Here is a 19,383-nt window from a genome sequence, read left to right as displayed (position 1 = left end):
AATGTCTTTAGATGTCACTGGTTTTTGCTTTTGTTTCAGTGTAGTTCTTCCTCAGGCTTGCAGCCAAATCATAAACTGTGATATTACAAGTGATTCTGAAATACATGCCTCTGAGAGCAACTGACTGTCTAAGGTATTTTGAACCTATTCTTGTCATCTCGTTGCAGACAATGTCAGTGGACATGCAACTGCGACATTATGAAGCACAGCAAAAACAGTTCCAGCAGCTTCATAAAGATTGGGAGCGATCAATGAACCAACAGTGGCAGCATCAGCTTCAAACCTACCCTCACAAAGACCAGCTTCAAGAGTATGAGAAACAGTGGAAAGCATGGGATGAACAGATGAAGGTCACTCAGTCACATCTGCAGGAAAAAGTGACCTCACTCCAAAATCTGAAGAATCAATATCCTGCGAATGTTTCGCTGCCACCTCCATTTATTCCATATTCCCAAACTGGTCAAGGTGGCATTCCTATTATGCCTCCAGCTTTACCTTCAACTACACCTCCACTGGTCCCCCCGCCTCTCTCTTCTGTTTCTCAGTTATCCAATTCCTCTGTCCCTTCAGGATCCAGTTCTCAAAGCAGTCAAGCTACTGAAACACCAAGGCCAGCTCTCCTTCCCACCCCTGGTACCTATCCATCAAAAACAGCTAGTTCAACTAGCTATTCATCCTATCATTCTCAAGCAGGTTCATCCTTTGGCTCATCTGACCACGGAAAGTCTCAAGGTCATCTTAATAAACAAACTGTAAATATTTCATCTGAACAACAGTGTGGGGAACTGAAAGGCACTTCTGCAGTGTCTTCAACACACACACCTATTGTGCAGGATAAACCAGTGAGGTCAGGTGGATTGCTTCCAGATCCTCCCAGATCAGCACGTTTTGAAGGCCCTAGAGGCCCTAGGTAAGAATGTTTTGTTGATTTATACATTTTCCAGGCTACAAGATTTTCAGTGATTTTTTAAGAAATGAAATATATATCTGATTCTCAAATCTTTCTGAGGTTGTATGAAGTGTGTATTTGTTCAATGGAGGTTTTGTTTTTAATATATGTACACCATGCTCTCTGTATTTATATTTTTAAAGCAAGGATATATAGATGTCTTTCATCTGAGCATAATCTAGAGTAGATTGCATTTTCTTTTTTTGGTGAAGGGCTTGGGAGTGCTGCCCTTTTCATTCACAGAGAAACAGTGCTCCTGCTTTGAGAAAAAGAAAGCTGTTGTAAATATTTGATGTCTTTGTTGATTTTATACCTGCTATATAATTTAATCCAAGATCTTGGGTTTTGAATGTTTTCTTTGATACATGATATCAGGGTGCAAAAATGACATCTGTTTATCTGCTCATTAGTTAGAGATGGGTTAGTGTGGTGTTTGCTGAATCAAAGGGCAGTGGTGTTCTGTTCAATTTTTTCTGTCCTTACTAGACTTTACAATACAATACTCTGCTAGACTTTGCAATAATATCTTCATGATTATTTCCCTTCTTTTTGCTTCCAAAGTGATCAATCATGAATAATAATTTATGAATTGCAAGCAATGTACATGAACTTTATATAAATGAATCATTTTCTATCTCCTCATAGTTTTTAAAGAGTGTTTCTGTTCCTGGGATTTGTTGGATGTGCAGTTTTGAACAGACTGTTTTCATGACTTACTAGTGCATGTTTTTTATGTGTGTTGGTTTAGAGCTCAGTGATACGTAATGATAGGCACAGGTTGTCTTTCTGGGCTGTGAGCAGACGTTTCTGGTTCATGTCCAGCTTTTCATCCACCAGCACCCCCAGGTCCTTCTTGGCAGGGCTGCTCTCGATCCCATCGTCGCCCAGCCTGTATTGAGACCAGGAGCTGCCCTCACCCAGGTGCAGGACCTTGTACTTGGCCACATGAGGTTCCCATGGACCTACTTCTCAAACTTTCCTAGGCACCTCTAGGTGGCATCCTGTCCATCAGGCATGTCACCCACACCACTCAGCTTGGTGTCCTTTGCTAACTTGCTGAAGGTGCACTCAATGCCACTGTCTATGTCTTGATGAAGATAGGAAACAGTGCTCATCCCAGTAATCTGAGGGACACCACTTGTCAATGATCTCCATCTGGACACGGGGCTGTTGTCCACTATCCTCTAGATGTGACTGCCCAGCCAGTTCCTCATCCACCAGATAGTCCCATCCATCAAATCCGTCTCTTTCCAATTTAGAATAAAGAATGTGGGGGTGCATGTCAAATGCCTTAAAGAAGTCCAGATAGATGACATCTATAGCTCTTCCATTATCCACTAGTCACTCCGTCATAGAAGGCCACTGGGTTGGTCAGGCAGGACTTGCCCTTGATGCAGCCATGCTGGTTGTCTCCAATGACTTCCCTGTCCTCCATGTGTCTTAGCATAGCTTCTGGAATGATCTTCCCAGGCACGAAGGTCAGACTCACAAGTCAGTAGTTTCCAGGGTCCTTCCTTCTACCCTTTTTAAAAATAGGTGCCGTATTTTCCTTTTCTTGGTCACCAGGCACTTTACCTGACTATCACCATTTTCATGATACCATGGAGAGTGGCAGATCCCATAGACTTACATACATTCAGGTTCTTCAGGTCATAATGAACCTGATCTTCTCTTATCATGGGAGTGACTCTGCACCCCTAGTCCCTGTCTTGCCGTCCATCCACTCAAGAGGCATGGGATTGTTAGTGAAGACTGAGGCAGAAAAGTTGTTGAGTATCGGAGTCTTTTCCGCATTCACTGTTACCAGTTTGCCAGTCATGTTTGTCCAAGGGGTATACTTTCTTTGACCTTTCTTTTCTGGCTGACGTACATATAGAAGCCCTTCTTGGAACTCCTTGCATCCCTTGCAGAGTTCAGCTTCAGCCATGCTTTGGCCTTCCTGATTCATCCAATGATGTGCGACTGTGAATCCCAAAAATCTAAGCGACTTGACTTTAGACATGAGTTCTGTATTTTGCATAAAATTAATCTATAGGATTTTAATATGATGTGTTCATTTGAATAAAATTTCTATTGTGTCATCTGTAGATTTGATGGACCTCGGGGGAGAGGATATGACAAATTTGAAGGCTCAAGACAGAGAGGACCTCGTTTTGACTCCCAGCGCTCAGAAGGATACAGGTCACGCTTTGACCGACAGAATACAGATGGACAGTCTTCAAGTAGATGGGGCTCTATCCCACGAGGACCAGCAGGACAGTTTTATACAGCAAATGCATCACAGGGACACGGTTCACGACCTAGCGGTCCACAGTGGATGGGGCCCAGGCCTCAAATGGGACAGCAGCAGCAGCAGGCACAGACAGACTCACAGTCAGAAAGCAAAAAACCTTTTACAGACACAGATGGTGATCAGCAGTCTGTAAACAGAACAGAATCTACTCCTGACGCACAGACCACAGGTCCAGTTGAGCCAAGTGAGGACGTGACAGACACTCAACAGGAACCATCCAAACCTGAAGTCAAAGAACCTAGTTCAGACCCTCCTAAAAAGTGGACATGGAGTTCACATGATCCCAACCAGCAGGCAGAAGAGTCCAAGGCACCCACCCCACCTATTCAGAACCAGAATACAGTAGCCCCTGTAACGGAAAATCAGGATTTGGATTCACCAGATGGCCAGTTGACTGCTTCAGATAGCACCCAGGACCTACCTGGACCGGAAAGCAGAGGAAAAGGGCCATTTATGCATGAAGATAGAGGAAAGGGACCAGGAAGCAGAGGAAGGGGCCGTGGCAGAGGGCAGGGGGATGGCCGTGGCTGGGGAATGGGCCGTGGCCGGGGAATGGGAAGGATGGATGGCGGCCGGGGAATGGGAAGGATGGATGGTGGCTGGGGAATGGGCAGGATGGATGATGGCCATGGCCGGGGAATGGGCAGGATGGACGATGGCCGTGGTAGAGGATATGTATATAGAGGCAGAGGGCAAGCTAGGCAAGCATCCATCCGTGGCAGGGGAATGTTCAGGAGAGCGGACAGCAGGGAGAGAATGCCGGATAGACGGTCAGGCAGCCGGGAGAGGATGCCAGATGGACAGTCAGGCAACCGAGAGAGGGGTCTGGGTGGACGGTCAGATAGCCATGAGAGGGTATTCTCTAACCGAGACAGAGAGCCACCTGGACGGACAGGCAGCTGGGATAGGGGACGGGCAGGAAGCCGGGAGAGAGGCCCGGTCAGACGGGCCTGTAGCCGGGAAAGAGAGCCCATGCGGCGGGCAGGTAGCCGAGAGAGGGAGCCCATGCGGCGGGCAGGTAGCCGGGAGAGGGTCCCTGTCAGGCGGGCAGGTAGCCGAGAGAGGGTCCCTGTCAGGCGGGCAGGTAGCCGAGAGAGGGACCTGGTCCGGCGGGCAGGTAGCCGGGAAAGGTGTCCCATCAGGAGGGGAGATAGCCATGAGAGAGAAGCAGGAAGACCTGAAACAGGCAATATGGGTAAACCCATTCACCTAGGAGATGACCCTGACAAATTGCCTCCGTACCATCGAGATGAAACATTCAGGGGTTCTTGGGGTCGTGAAAATGATACAATGCAGGAGGAATTTCCTTTAGATAGTCAAGATGACCCGTCTTTGGAGCGTGAGCAATTGGATGACTGGGAAAGAGAACAGTACTGGAGAGATCACAACTCTGATTATCCGGATGATTCTGTAGATGCATATGACAGGGATGACAGGTTGCAATCCCACCATTCACTGCCTCCATTGTCTCCCTTACCACCACTACCTCCTTTATCATCTGATCATGACAGACGGGATTCGTGGTGGGATGACTGGAAAGGGCCAAGAGAAAGGGAACTAGAGAGAGATCTAGATAGAACTGGAAGATCCTCAGATATTTATGATCAAGATTTAGACAGAGAATGGGATAGAGACTGGGACATGAGACCTATGGATGACAGAGAAATGGGGAATCGTGACCTGGATATCCCCCCTCTACCACCATTACCACCCCTTCCACCTCTGGACAGGTATCGTGAAGATAGGTGGAGGGATGATAGGAACAGAGATCATTATGACAGAGATCTCCGAGACAGGGGGGAGCTTAGGATTCGAGAATATCCAGAAAGATACGACACGTGGCGGGAGAAGCAAGACTATCTTCCTGAAAGGACTGACTGGGAGAGGGAACGGTTGTCGGATAGGTGGTATCCAGATGATGGAGAGAGACTGCGGTCTTTGGATGACCACTCAGATTCATCCCTTCCTCCACCTTCACATTCCTCTGATATGCTGGGAGCAGATTCAAACTTGGACTCTGACCAGTCCTTGGGAGGAGTGATGGTCCTAAGCCAAAGACAGCATGAGATAATTCTTAAGGCTGCCCAGGAGCTCAAAATGCTTCGGTGAGTTACCTGGTTCTGTGATTTTGAATAGGAATCCTATTCTGTGGGATCTATTTGTATCAACACAGTAATGGCTTCATTTCTTTCACTCACAGCATGATAGTAGGAGCTCATGTGGAACAAGTTATTTGGGGTACCTTTATCACAGCTTTTGTAAATAGACTTTTTTTCTTAAATAGATGGTTGTCCCTTTCCCCGTGATTATGGTGTTCCCTGTATGTTACTTTCCAGGAGGATACCTGTACCATCACCTGGCTAATCTTTTTGTTATCCTCAAATAAACTTGTGGATAATTACTTTTCAGTCTTTTTGATGGTGTCAGATGAGCTTAGTGATAATAGCTTTTTAGTACCTCCCCTCCAGTTCTACATTAATGTGGTTCTTAAGACCTATTTGATTTTTTGGATACTGCTCACTTTTAACTTAAAACATAGGTGAGCTTTTGGTTGTTTGGTTGGGTTTTTTGTAGAGCTTCCTCATTTGAAACCCAATATTGTCAATAAACAATTTTGTCAAATTTGGTTGATCTTAAGTTCAGGGAATCAGCATAAAAGGAGTGATAAAAACAATTAGGAGGATATGAATTCAGGAGTTCAAGACTTCATTTTTAGAGAGCAGCTACTAAACTTCCTAAGGCTTTAATAAGTGTTTATTATGAAATTAGTAATAGGAGACACTGGGCTGTATGAGGCTTTCAACAACCTAATCTAGTGAAAGGGGGGCTGGAATGAGATGATTTTTGAGGTCCCTTCCAACCGGATCCATTTCACAAGAGAGATGTTTTGCAACTTTCTTCAGGCTGTTTTGCTTTCAGATTCGTAAGATTGCTGAGCACCTGTGTCATATGGAAGGTCTTAGCTGCATGCGAAAATGCAAGAAAAATAATTTTTTAAAAAGGAAGAACTTTTATTCTGAATAATAATTTACTGCAATTAGATTAATTCAACAGTGTTATTAACTGTGAAATCTGTATTATAAAGTAGTACTTGCTAAAAGTTTGGAGTAATAGATTATTTTCAGCTTCCTGACTTTCCCATTGCCTCAGTTGCCTGCCATATGTTTTGCTGTTTATTGTGACTAGCTGCAAACCAGTCACTTAGGCTAAGGAGCATAGTTTGGGATTTACTACAAGAGTGATTTATTAGGGCTGAAATATTTTAAACATAGTCACTAAAATGTTTAATGTAAAAAGTAATTACATATACATCTTTTAAAGCCAGTAAAAAGGGGAAATATAAACAAGATACAGATTTTTAGTGGAATATGAGGGTAATCTTAAAATTAGTTACATTGGTACTTCTCATTAGGTTCTTATAGGTAGGTGATTTAAGTCTGAACAGTAGGAACAACTTTATGGAGATAACTTACTAATTTTTATGGGGACTTTTTGAGCCAAGAATTGTATCAGTAGTGTGGTACATAACTGCTTTCATGTCCAAAACTAAAGCCTTCATTTGGCTTTGCTTTTATGGTGCATAAGACAGCATACTCTCAGCTGCAGACTGTTCTGTATTTATGATCTAGTGTAGTGCTCAGTTTACTCTTTGTATTTACAAAGTGTGGAACGTTTTCTTCTTTGAGCCAAGTTCCTCTTCTGCTGAACACTGAACAGATGCGTTACTAGTTAGGGTGGTTTCTGCTATGTCTTGTTGCAGAGGGATCCCGTTCTTAGTTGTTATGTAGAAACTGCTTCAATGCGCAGTATTATTAGCAATTGAAACACCTAGATTAAAAATTGCTGACAAAAACTGAAGGGAAAGGAAATAATATTCACTCGAACTTTGTAATCCAGTGATTACAGCTGAACCTGGTCTCTGCTCTGTAGACTATGTATTAGTTGTGTATTAAATTACACTTTGATATATAAACCAAAGAAGCGAAAGTTAGTCTCACTGTTTGGTTTTTATGTATTGGAATCTTGTGATTTGCTGGCCTCAATCCCGTTACCATGTGAACCACAGCAAGTAACTGAGAGCACTTATGTATGCATTTCCAAAGGGTTTCTTGCTTGCAGAAGGTGTTGACAGAAGATAAAAATCCAGCTTTGCTCTGCACTGTTCAAATGGAGTGGTTCTGGCAAGGCGCAAAAGCATAACTGCATGTCTGAGGAAACTTGTGATCAAAAAGCATGGTTAATACACTAAATGCCTCCATGGTTAGGTGGATGTGAAACAGGGATTCCTGAATCACAGCATTGCCCATGTAAAGCCTGCTGTGTCCTTTTCTTCTTTTGGCATTGTCTCTGATGCTAGTGTAACGTGTTTTCACCATGAGCATTGATTTCTTTAATTTTTCGTTTAAGCTATAGACTGATAATACTTTCTTATGATGCATGTGCAGAGAGCAAAAAGAACAGCTACAGAAGCTGAAGGAGTTCAAACCTGACATTTCTACCCAGGACTCTCCAAGATCACAGAACACAAGCACAAGGCCAGGTGCCTTTCAGGTAAAGTCATCTGATTACATGTTGGTTGTAATTACTATTTATGTATGTTGAACTAGTTCTACACACTGATGGTCAGACTTCTCTGTGGAATGCCTCCCCAGCAATCCTTACAAACCTTAGCTCTCTTCTGTTGAGGCAAAACAACTTAGTTTCTTTAAATTTTTCAGAGCATTTTATACTCAGTCAGTCCACCATGTCTTCCAAGAATACCCATCAGGGATGATTGCACATGAGGTTCAGTAATCTAGATTGCTGTGGGATAATGTGCAAAAAGAGGTGAGTTCTTCCAAAACAGGGATGTAAGGTTCACAAGAAGACCCTGCCTTTCCTTTCTTAAGTTCTTTCAACTTGCACTGCTTTTCCTACTTCAGGAGCTATGTCCTCTTTGAAGCTGGAAAAAATTGGGGATACTTCGATTGGAAATTGAGATATTTCAATGTAGCATGGGCATTAGCCTTCTGTATGCTGTTTTTATTGGGAATTCCTATTACCTTCTAGAATATCATAAAGTGCATGGAAACTCACGTTTGTGTACATCTGTCCTGTTGTGATACAACTACTCCTCTACTGCTTAATTTCCTGTTTAGTTCTGGGAACTCTTCTCAGATGCTTGTATTTGGGTTTTTTGATAATTCGGAGATCAACTGAACTTCTGCAGTCATGCTAACACAGGTTTATAAATCCTTCCTAGAATGAGTAAACAGTTGTGTTAAATATGCGTCAGAGGAGATATCAGATGCACAGTCTTTATTCTTCATCACATCCTAACCCCAAAGTTACTCACACCAATAAATTTAGCCATAAGGTCTTCTGGGTCTGACATTTAGCCAGACCAACCTTTTTTTGTCCTTCCATCCAGAGAAGTGTTATGCAGTGAATAACACTTGCAGGCACTGCAAGTTTTCTTTTTGCCTAGGTGACTGCTTCCTTATTTTACAGTGTCTGTAAAGTAAAAGAACGGAACTGATTTCCTACCAAGAACTGGAGGTATGTTGAGGCCCTTAGGAAGTTACTCAATTTTGATATTTTGTTATCTCAGACTACTTCACTCATCTGCCTAGAGGTTTTCAAACAACTTTTGTTGTTCTTGGAATTCCTGTCTCCAGATATTTCTGTTGTGACTTTGAGCTGTTATTACAGCGCTCAGCTTTGTATCTACAACCATTCTGCAATATTTATTGCATGTTGCTAATAAGGCTGCCTGTAGCTTGGCATCTGCTGTGATGCTGAAAAGTCTTGTAAGGCATGGGGTTTCTTGTGGATACTTGGTTCATGAAGGTTTTAGTTTGGTTTTCCACTAGGCAAGACCTTCCAATTTCTTATGTTCTTCTGATACTGATTTTATTAAGGTCTTTCCGGGTACTTCTGCTCTCTGTGAATTTTTCCAGTGGTTTCCACAAAGAAACTGGCCTTATCAATCCTTTTGCATCTCACCAAGCTGCCTTCCTTTTAGATTTTCTGCCTTCACACAGACAGCAGGAATCTTTGCAGACAGCAGGAGTCTTTGGGAATAAAACAGTAGACACTTTTGAACTGAGATAGGCCGACTGGAGCTAAAATTGGTAAGGTTATTTTGAAGAAAATAAGTAGTGTTTAAGCCTTCACATAGTGAGCAAACACAAATCAGCCACCAGTTTTTAAAAATAGTCCTCCTACCTGTAGCACTTTGATGGAGGTGCTAGAAAACGTGTATGATTTGACTACCGATTGCCATTGCACAAACTGAGGATGAGAGAAGGTTAGTTTACAGATCTACATTAAAAGTGCTTTCTGCATCTAGGTCTCTTCTCAGCTATCTTCAGAGGCACCAGTAGAAGCCCAAGCTATTAAACCTTCTCCTGCTGTTATTATAAAGCCTCCCGTGTTGTTCAGACAGCCCACCCCTGTGACGAGACCAAGTGCCCCAGTGGCAAGGCCTACTACACCTATGACAAGGCCACATGCTCCAGTTTCTACTCCAACTACAATCCCAAGTCATGGTCAGTCTTTAAAACCATCACCTTCTGCTGTGGAACAGGAACGCTGGGATGAGGACTCTTTCCATGGACTGTGGGACACAAATGAGGATAAAGGTGCAAATATGGAGTACAAGTTGTGTAAACAGGAGTCAATGATGCCTCCACCTGTCTCCTCACCTATGAAAGTACCTGCCATCCACACCTCCATTCCATCAGCTGTACCAGTGTCCCTTCCTCCAGTTATTCCACCAGTTCCTAAAGCACCCATCATTCAGCAAACGGTGGATTATGGCCACGGGCGAGGTGGGTATTGCAGTGTACTTAATATGTATCAGAGAGCCAATTAGTTTTCCTGACTTTTTTTTTAAAAGAGTATGTCATGCAAAGTATGCATGTTCTGCAGTTGATGTGTAGACTTGTGTATACTAATGATGTAATGCTGAGCAGTGCAGTTATAAGGAGTGTCTAACTTTTAACCAGTTATGACCCTGAGTTTAGTGTTTCAATGTTTTAGAAAGAGCTATTTCGTGTTGGTAAACAGTGTATATTCCATGGCTGCTGTCCCATGAATGGTGTATAGCCATGGGTGTTCCTAGTAAACACAAAATTATGTGTTGTATTTAGATTGATATTGATACTTTCCCTTAATCCTTTTGTAGGTGAGTATGGAAGTAATTGGGCTAGAAGGTACTTTGGATGGTTACAGTTCTTAGGTGTGACTTAGTGATTTAAAGCCAAATGTGTCTGGTGTTTGCGTTATTTTTATACTGCATAATGGGTGTGAGGTATCTTCTAGCCAGAGAGGGAGACAGTCTGGTTCTGCAGGGCATGCAGCCTGTACAGGTGTTTAACACAAAAGTAGTGGAGGGCTCTGCTTTGTACTATTGAGCTTACCAAAGCTAAAATTCAAGTTTCTGCTAAGCTGAAATACTAGTTTGTAAATAGAATTGATCTCCCTCCATTAACTGCAGTGAAATCATGTCATAAAGAAGTTCTTAAATTGTGCATTGTCATTTAAAGACTGTTTTTTCTCTCTCTAAACTACCATAACAGGACTGGAAGCCGTATCTGTTCCATTAAGTAGATATTTGACTAAAAGCTGTTATAAAAAAAAGTCATAGTTGTGAGGCTTTCAGTTGATATTATTCTTGACATTACAGTAGTTCTGCGAGTTATTGAAACTTACTGAGAATTTTAATGTTTATAATTTTCCAACACTGCGTGCTGCCTGAACTCACCTGAAAAGGCAGAAGTCCCATTGTTAAGACAGAGTGGTTTACATACACACACACAAACTCACTTCAGCCTTTAAAAACCATGGTGCTGTTTATTTATGTGAAGTTCTTCTTGCATTATCCATTAAAAGAAATTATGCTAGTTTGTTCTTGTCACTTTTAATGCCATTGGCTGATTACTTTTCATGAGAAGGAAGGAAAATGCAAGACATGTTTTAAAACCTTAATTATTTTTTGGTTTATTTTCAACCAGATATAACCACCAGTAAAGTGGAACAGATTCCATATGGGGAGAGGGTAACACTTCGTCCAGAACCTCTACCAGACAGGCAAACATTTCAAAAAGGTAGGATGTGCTTGGCTAGCTCTCAAACAGTTAGTCAGCTCTTAAGAAAAGTTGTAAGGCACTAAAAGCTTGTTCAAACTAAGTAACTCTTGTTTAAGCTGCAGCCACTTCATTTCCTTCAGAGGTCCATAAGAATAACAGTTTATGTTTTCAAGAGGAGTACTGCAGTCAATAACCTAGCCACTTTACAAATTCAGTTTTGTGGCTTTAAGTAGGATTGCATGGTATGGTTGTCTGTTACGGTTTGGAAAAAAGTGTCCGATTAAGTCCATCCTAGCTCATATATCGTATACTTTTCTTGCACTCTTGCCTTCTTTTTCCAAAATAGTAGTTAGGATTTCCCTGGGTTTCTCCCTTCAGAGCATCCAGGTCGCTACAACAGAGAAAGAGATCGTGAGCCTTATTTTGAGCGTCAAGGTAATTCCAACACAGATCATCGGGATTTCAAAAGAGAGCGGGAATTGCACAGAGATCGGGGTTCTGTGGACTACGAACGAGAGAGATTTGAAAAAGAGAGGCATCCCCGAGATGATAGGTACGTGATTTTGAAACACTGTGTAATTAATGCAGTTGAGGATGTGGTGTGTATCACGCTGTCCATTTTCCCTGTGAAGTACATGTGCTTTTCACTCTAGAATCCATAGTTTTTACAAAAATACACTAAATGCACTAAATACTCTTTTGGCAGGGCTCTTCCTACTACACCTTCAAGAACTCAGTCTTACCGCGACAAGAAAGACCATCCGTCCTCCAGGCGAGGTGGTTTTGAAAGACCACCATATGAACGAAAGACAGATCGTCCAGCATATGATCATGGGCCTTCCATGTTTGGAGGTACAGTTTCTTGATCTTGAAGTCATGCTAGAATATTATGAAAAATAATGGGCTTGCAGAGATGAAGATTAATTGGTTTGCAGTACTTGTTTGTTCAGAATATATAATTCAGGAAATTTTCGTTAGGTGATGGCATTCAGTTTTGTTTCTCGGTGATGAGATCATGAATGAAACAGCTATATACTCTGCTCAAAACTGTCTTTGATTGCAGTAGGTTTAAGATCAGAAATTTTAATTATTTTGAGGACATATCTGTGAATTTAACTTAAAATAATGAAGGTCTGTTTAAATCAGCTCAGCTGGGCATGAACATCTTAATTTTTTTATTTTACTGAACTAAGAAAATTCTTCTGTCCAAACACTGGAATTTGAAGGTGATCGTAGAAATTACCCTGAGGAAAGGATTCCTATTTCTGCTCCATCAATGCCTCGTCAGCCACCACCTGCTCCACGAGTAGAAAGGAAGCCAGAATCTAAAAATGTAGATGATATTTTAAAGCCACCAGGACGGGATAGCAGGCCAGAGAGGGTGAGTATAACATTCTGAAAGCAGCAATTAGTTCCTACAAGGTCTGTATTCAGTAAAATGCTGGTGGATGTAATATGTTCGAACAAGTGTACATTTGAGGAAGCTCTGGAAGTCAGCTTAGTTCCTTTGCAAATGCCTAGGGTGTTGTAGCATAGCTATTAGGAGTCCACTGGAGAGGTAAACCTCCTAGGAATGCTCAAAGCAATTTTGTGTATAATATTAAGGTATTTTGGCCTCTTCTGAGGTCTTCAGTTTGGTTATTGATGTATCGGGGGAAGACTTGTCTTTACACAGAGATTTGGCAATGCACCATATTATGTAAGGAAGGACACAATTTAGGCTATAAAACATTTAGGTAAGTTTCATTCAGTTGAATGAAAGAAATTAGTGAAACTGAACCAGATCTATAACATGCAGCCTAAACTGCTGAGATGATTAACATCAAAAACTCTGAATTATGTGGAGCTACTACCATTTCTCACTGCCTGGTTTTTAAAACAGTGAGAGTTTGACGACATGCAAAAGTGTGAGCTCACAGCACATAATTCTCTAGAAGAAAATCTTTGCAAAAGAGAGTCTGCTAAATGTAGTACAGTATCATATCTTCTTACATGATCTTTGTTTCAGATTGTGATCATCATGAGAGGGTTACCTGGCAGTGGAAAGACACATGTAGCAAAACTGATCAGGGTATGTAAACAGGCACTCACTGTGTAGTGCTGCTTGTCTTTTACATGTGCTTCCTCTGCTGTTTGTTTTCTGTTTGCCAGGGATTCGTGTCTGTTGTTATTTCATGTTCCATGTCTTCATGTGCTGTGTGAATCTCCACCTCTATTAGCAAGCAGGAGGTATACTACTCTCTTATTGTTCTGAGTATCGAGAACTGCTGTTGACCAAAAGTATTTTGAAGATCTGTGTAGCATAATGTAATTTTTACAGCAAAGGTATATGATTTCGTTTTGCTTTCTTCCCAGGATAAGGAGGTAGAATGTGGAGGACCTGCACCAAGAGTGCTCAGCCTGGATGACTACTTTATCACTGAAGTGGAGAAAGAGGAGAGAGACCCAGATACAGGGAAAAAGGTTAAAAAGAAGGTAGTCTTAATTCTCTTGCTTTTCTTGACAAAGAAACAAGATGTTCTGGAAAAACAGTGGCAATCAGAATTCCAGTCTGTGGGGTGGGAAGAGTGCAGAGGTCTCTGGGCTGTTTTTCAAAACAAGCCAATATAACTTAGGGTGGTATGAGCAAATTTTTAAAAACTGACCTGGAAAGTGTTTTTCTCACACTAGTGTACTTTGTGGTCATGACATTCAGGTGTTGAATATTAGCCATTTTATAGATGTCCTCTTTCTTAATGCTTTTGTCCTTGGTAAAGGTGATGGAGTATGAATATGAGGCTGAAATGGAGGAGACCTACCGTACCAGCATGTTTAAAACTTTCAAAAAGACCTTGGATGACGGCTTCTTTCCCTTCATTATCCTCGATGCCATCAATGATAGAGTGCGACACTTTGAACAGTTTTGGAGCGCTGCAAAAACAAAGGGGTTTGAGGTAATGGAGCCTAAATAGCATTTGAACTTGCTAACAGCCATATACTGATGGTTCTGAGCTTCTGAATGGAAAGTGTCTCCCACACTCAGGAAAAAAACTGTGGTGTATAGTTAAAAGTTTACCTTTCTTAAAGTGTACAACTGCAGAGTGTATCACAAAGTAGAAAAAGAGCTCTAAAAATTGCATAACAATATTTAATACTGTCTTTTCCTTTCTAGGTCTACTTAGCTGAAATGAGTGCAGATAACCAGACGTGTTCCAAGAGGAATATTCATGGGCGCAAGCTAAAGGATATCAGCAGGGTAACTGTACACATCTGGAGTCATACTGTGCTTTTGGGCCCACTGTTGTTTGAAAACTACACACTACATAATGCTTACACTTTTCCTCTAAGAAGTACTGGTAGTTATTTCATGGCATTGATTAAAATTACTGAAGTGCAGCTGCATCTTGTTAGCAATCAGAAACCAAATTTTCTAATGAATCTGGTAGATTTTTAGAGGTGCTTCATTTTTGTGTGTGTTTCGTTAGATGTCTGATCACTGGGAGGCAGCACCACGCCACATGATGCGCCTGGACATCCGTTCTCTGTTGCAGGATGCTGCTATCGAAGAGGTGAGAATCTCTGCACTTGCTAAAACTGCAGATTAGGTCAATGTGACTATTCTGAAACTACAAAGCAGGCAAAGATGTGATCACAGCGAGGCAGTTATAAGCAAGGCACTTTAGAAAGCCAGAATCACTGTGACAGGAAAGTGTATTTCGTTATTCTTATAAATTACGCCAAACATGAAGGTACATTTTTAGCTTTTATCACCTTTTTGAAGCTCAAACTTAGGTATCTTTGAGATATAGTTGAAGTCACTTTACTCGTAGCAACTGCTGAAAACCAGTTAATGAGATTAAAGAGAATCTTTGCACTCTTAGATGAAACTCAGCACTTTTTGCAGGTTACTGAATTATTTAGATCATATTTTGAGAAAGTAGCTGTAGAAAGTAAGATAAGGAAATAAAAAAATTCAAACTCAGTCCTTGTATTGAGAAATACAAACATTTAGCAGAGATTGAAGAAATAATTAACATGTAGCAGAAGGTTACAATTGCCTTTTTACTTTATTTGCAGTTTGCTGTGACATGCATCTTTGGTGTGTGAGCTTACTGTATTGTTGCATTCTTCTTTGGAAGTTGTGTCAGGAGCTCTGGGCATAAATTAGTGTTTTAGTTGTGTGGTCTTTTTGGATGAACCATAGCTACTTGTTGCTGTCAGAACAGCTCTTGGCATGGCCATAGAAACTGGTAAACTGCTGAAGTAGACAGAGGGTCTTTGCAATTTGTCATGATGTTTGCATGTTATTATTAAATCTCCAAATTCTTTGTAGTGGAAGATAGTAATCTTTTAAGAGGACGGCAAAAGATTCCACTCCAAAGTAGGCTCAGAGAACAGCAGATTGGGATTTACAAGGTTTTGCGAATTATGTAAAGAACTTTACATACCTGGAGAGTTTTAAGTATTCTACAGTGTATGCATGAGTCCCCAGTACAGCTGTGGAGCCCAGAAAGTATTGCATTAGATGAGCAAAGCTAGATGCAAGTCTTCAAGCATTCTTGTATTTTGTTCTGCTGAACTCTGTGGTTAGTGTTATTCTTTACTGTGATTTTTAAATATGCAAAAGATAAAGGCTCAGTAGAGATGTTCTATGCGGAGACAGCCATTCCAGTTATATATAGATGGCTACTTTTTCTGAGATTACAAATTTTGAAATGTGATTGTGTGGGAAGCAAGAGAAGTATCTTGCTGTTACAGATAGTGGTAACACAAAGAATGTATGTAGAAGAAAGGAATGAACAATTTTTGCTTTTCTCCAGAAAATCTTTGCGAAGAATATTCTTTGTCACTTTGTTGCTAGAAAAGAACATGCTTCTGAGGAAATCCAGAATGATCACAGTATTCATATATACTGCATAATCATACTTTCAAAGATGAATCCTTTCTTTTCTATTTGGATTTGGACATCTCTACTTACTCTGTTAAAAAGAAAATAATTAAAAGCCAGGCAGTGTCTTGTAAGTCTGTGCATGTGCTTTGGAACAGGTAGAGATGGAGGATTTTGATGCAAATATTGAAGACCAGAAAGAAGAAGTCAAGAAGGACACAGCAGAGGAGGAAGAAAGTGAACTGGTAGGAGACACATCAGCCATCCCTAAAAAATTGTTCATTATCGTGTCTGAGGGAGAATCTCAGCCCTACAAGTGCCAACCCATTGCCGTTCTTAGCAGTGCCATCTTAAGACACATTTTTCTAGTAGTTTTTTACTTAAACATTTCTAAGAGAACCTTAATGATAAATCGTATTATTTCTTCCTAATTTATTTCTAAGAATACATGAGTATGTGCTTACAAACAGTACTGTCAGTGAGCATGGTAACGTGCCTCTTAAAGACATTTTAAATTGCAGTACATAATAGTCCTGTGTTCCAGATAATCTGTCTTCCAGATAATGTAAGAATTACATGAGGTGGAGGGATGGGAACAATGGGCAAAGATTAATTTAGGTTATTTCCTTTCACGTGTCTAAAGAACTCTCCTCAGCTGTCACAGTATATGACAACAGTTACGAAGACTGCTTTTTCTACCACGTTTGACTGACTTTGTTTGTCAAGTGGTATTTCCAAGGTGAGGCGTTAGGCCTCTTGGATAAATAAAGGTTATAGAACTGCCCTGAGGACTGCCTTTTTTAGGTATGTATTTAAAAGGCTACAAAAGGCTTCCTGCTGTAACTTCTTGGTATGTGTTGGAGCTGCAACTGGTCCATGCTTGATGAGTTGAACATCTCAAATCTTGGTTCCCACAACCAAGCAGTTAAAGTTCAATAAACAGGAAGTAACCAAGAATGTCTGAGTTGAGCAAAGTGTTTTTCCTTGATGGAAATTTACTATTCCTCAGAAGTGGCAGGTCAGAAAGCAGTTGAAATCAGAATTAAAAGAAGCTTAGGAAAAGTGGATTTTAATAAACGTCTGGTTTTTTCAACATGACTCATTCATTCTCTTTACTAAATTATTCTTTGGCGCAGAATATGAGACTGCATAAAGTGTGATTAGAAAATTTCAAAGACATCCATGTTTACAGGAATATGGCTCCTACTCCCATTTCCATGAGATATAGTGAAAAGAGAAAGTTGTCTTTAGCTTTTGAGACATCTGTGCATAAATTTGTGTGTGTATGTGTGTGTTTATGGGTTTGGGGGAGTGTCCTGATATACAGCACTTATAACAATAGGCCTTTTCTTTGAGACAAAGAGAAAGCTTGGTGGTGAAAGCTATGCAAATTATTAAATAACTAAAAGTAATCTGCACATAAGAATGTGTTATATTCAGATTCACAAGATACATAAAAGAGGAAAGCATCATCTGCTGTATGTAATCTCTGGAATTCAGTCAGATGGCTAATCTCAGAGAATTATGTCAGACAGAAAGTGGAACAGGACACTATTTGGTATCTCTTGCCTTTTTGAGAGCATTTGATAAGGGTTCTGCAATTCTTTTTACTGCATTTAATCCTATGAGAAAAGGGAGGTCTGAAGCTCCTGCCATCTGGCAGATATCCTTGAAATATCCAACTGTCTTGTACTAAAGGGTAAAGTCTGAATCTTTGCTTATCCTATTTGAGAACTGGGATATTGTATAGATTCAGCACACAATAGACTGTTTCACACCATCAAAGCCACTCTTCTTGCTATTATTAACTCCCATAAGATTGTTTGTAGCATTCAGACAATTCCTGCTTTTCTGTGCTTGATGGTATGAATGATTGATAGATTTAACTTAGTGTTCTCACCAGTGTGTCACACGTCACTTTGTTTAATGAAGGCTTTTAGCTGTGGTGTAAACTTTGAGCAAGCTTTAAAGTGCAACTTGGTTTAAATGTATAAATATATGTATATACATGAAGTTTATTTATTTGTTACAAGGAAATATTGCAGCACAAACTGTTTTGGTTTGCATTAATTGCAGATTTGATTAAAAACAAGAAAATCCAGAGATCTGATAACCTCTAGTCACTGATAATATGCTTGGTAGAAAAAAAGGTCATTCAAGGATTTTTTTTAAGAGCAGTGCTGAACGTAATTAAATCCTGTGTGACTCTCTGGAATTTACTGGAATACACTAATTTAGTAACACATAGTATTAACAAATACACATATATTTCTACCACAGTGGGAGCAACCTATAAATAAAGCAGGAAAGATGTTAGTGTAATAAAACCGGTTTGTGCATTGTTTGTTTTCTTCTTGAAATCTTCTAGAGTAGTTCTTTTCCCTCTCTAATAACAAATATTCTAAAAAGTAATTAAATTCTCACAGGGCTTACATTCAATACCTTGAGCTTTTTTATGTGGTTGCAGAGGAATATAAGTACTTTTATACCAAATCTGAATAGCTGAAATGAGGGTTGCTTAGTAACAATTTACTTGTCAAAGAATATAAAAAGAAAAGATAACAAAAAGCTAACTAAAATAAATACATTTTTTGCCAATTTATTTTCATTATGCTCATTTACAAAGAATAAACTGGCTAAAGATCATTACACATGGTGGTACTATTTGTAGGGAAAATTGTCTTATAAGAATCATTGCGCTTAGAGTACTATTTCTAAATTTAAAGTAACACTTAATTCCTAGTGACTCAGCAGATACTCTGATTTAAACAAAAAAAAAGTTGTTTAATTATGGATCAACCACTCATATATGAATTTAGTACATCCCTTCAAAAGGAGTTAAATGAAGCTTGTGTGTTCTAAATCTGAGAATGTGTTCATAAGAGCTTACGGTAACTTTTTCATTTGTGTTTGTAAAGCTTTGAATATGCTTTATGCCTGAAAGTTGTGTTGCAGTGACTTTGCCACCCGGGATAATACGATACAGTAACTGCACGCAGTGCCTTTGCTATCTGTTAGACTTATTCTGGAGGTCTGTTTGCAGAGGGCAGCACTCTTGTAATGATTTGCAAGGGCTGCTGAAAGCGCTGAATGGGAAGTGGATGCAGAAGTTCTGAAATACCAAGTAATTGGTCCCCATCTGATAATGAGAATTGTGTCTTACAAAAAGAAATACCTTAAACTCCCATTGTAATGCTGTTTC

The 19,383-nt window shown here is 40.4% G+C and overlaps 1 protein-coding gene across 1 annotated transcript in view; it reads left to right on the top strand.

Moving 5' to 3' along the window:
- YLPM1 (YLP motif containing 1) overlaps window positions 1-19,383 on the top strand; it is a 35,641-nt gene that overhangs the window by 9,195 nt on the left and 7,063 nt on the right. The window contains exons 4-17 of the mRNA XM_040066768.2: window positions 168-910; window positions 3,038-5,347; window positions 7,688-7,793; window positions 9,574-10,054; window positions 11,240-11,332; window positions 11,693-11,867; window positions 12,021-12,166; window positions 12,508-12,695; window positions 13,323-13,385; window positions 13,670-13,789; window positions 14,071-14,247; window positions 14,466-14,549; window positions 14,779-14,862; window positions 16,340-16,426. Coding sequence (XP_039922702.2) covers window positions 168-910; window positions 3,038-5,347; window positions 7,688-7,793; window positions 9,574-10,054; window positions 11,240-11,332; window positions 11,693-11,867; window positions 12,021-12,166; window positions 12,508-12,695; window positions 13,323-13,385; window positions 13,670-13,789; window positions 14,071-14,247; window positions 14,466-14,549; window positions 14,779-14,862; window positions 16,340-16,426 — 4,857 coding nt within the window. The remainder of the gene's footprint in view (window positions 1-167; window positions 911-3,037; window positions 5,348-7,687; window positions 7,794-9,573; window positions 10,055-11,239; window positions 11,333-11,692; window positions 11,868-12,020; window positions 12,167-12,507; window positions 12,696-13,322; window positions 13,386-13,669; window positions 13,790-14,070; window positions 14,248-14,465; window positions 14,550-14,778; window positions 14,863-16,339; window positions 16,427-19,383) is intronic.

The sequence above is a fragment of the Hirundo rustica genome, chromosome 6, assembly GCF_015227805.2.
Source record: "Hirundo rustica isolate bHirRus1 chromosome 6, bHirRus1.pri.v3, whole genome shotgun sequence".
Taxonomy (NCBI): Eukaryota; Metazoa; Chordata; class Aves; order Passeriformes; family Hirundinidae; genus Hirundo; species Hirundo rustica.
This window is presented reverse-complemented; position numbering and strand designations above follow the sequence as displayed.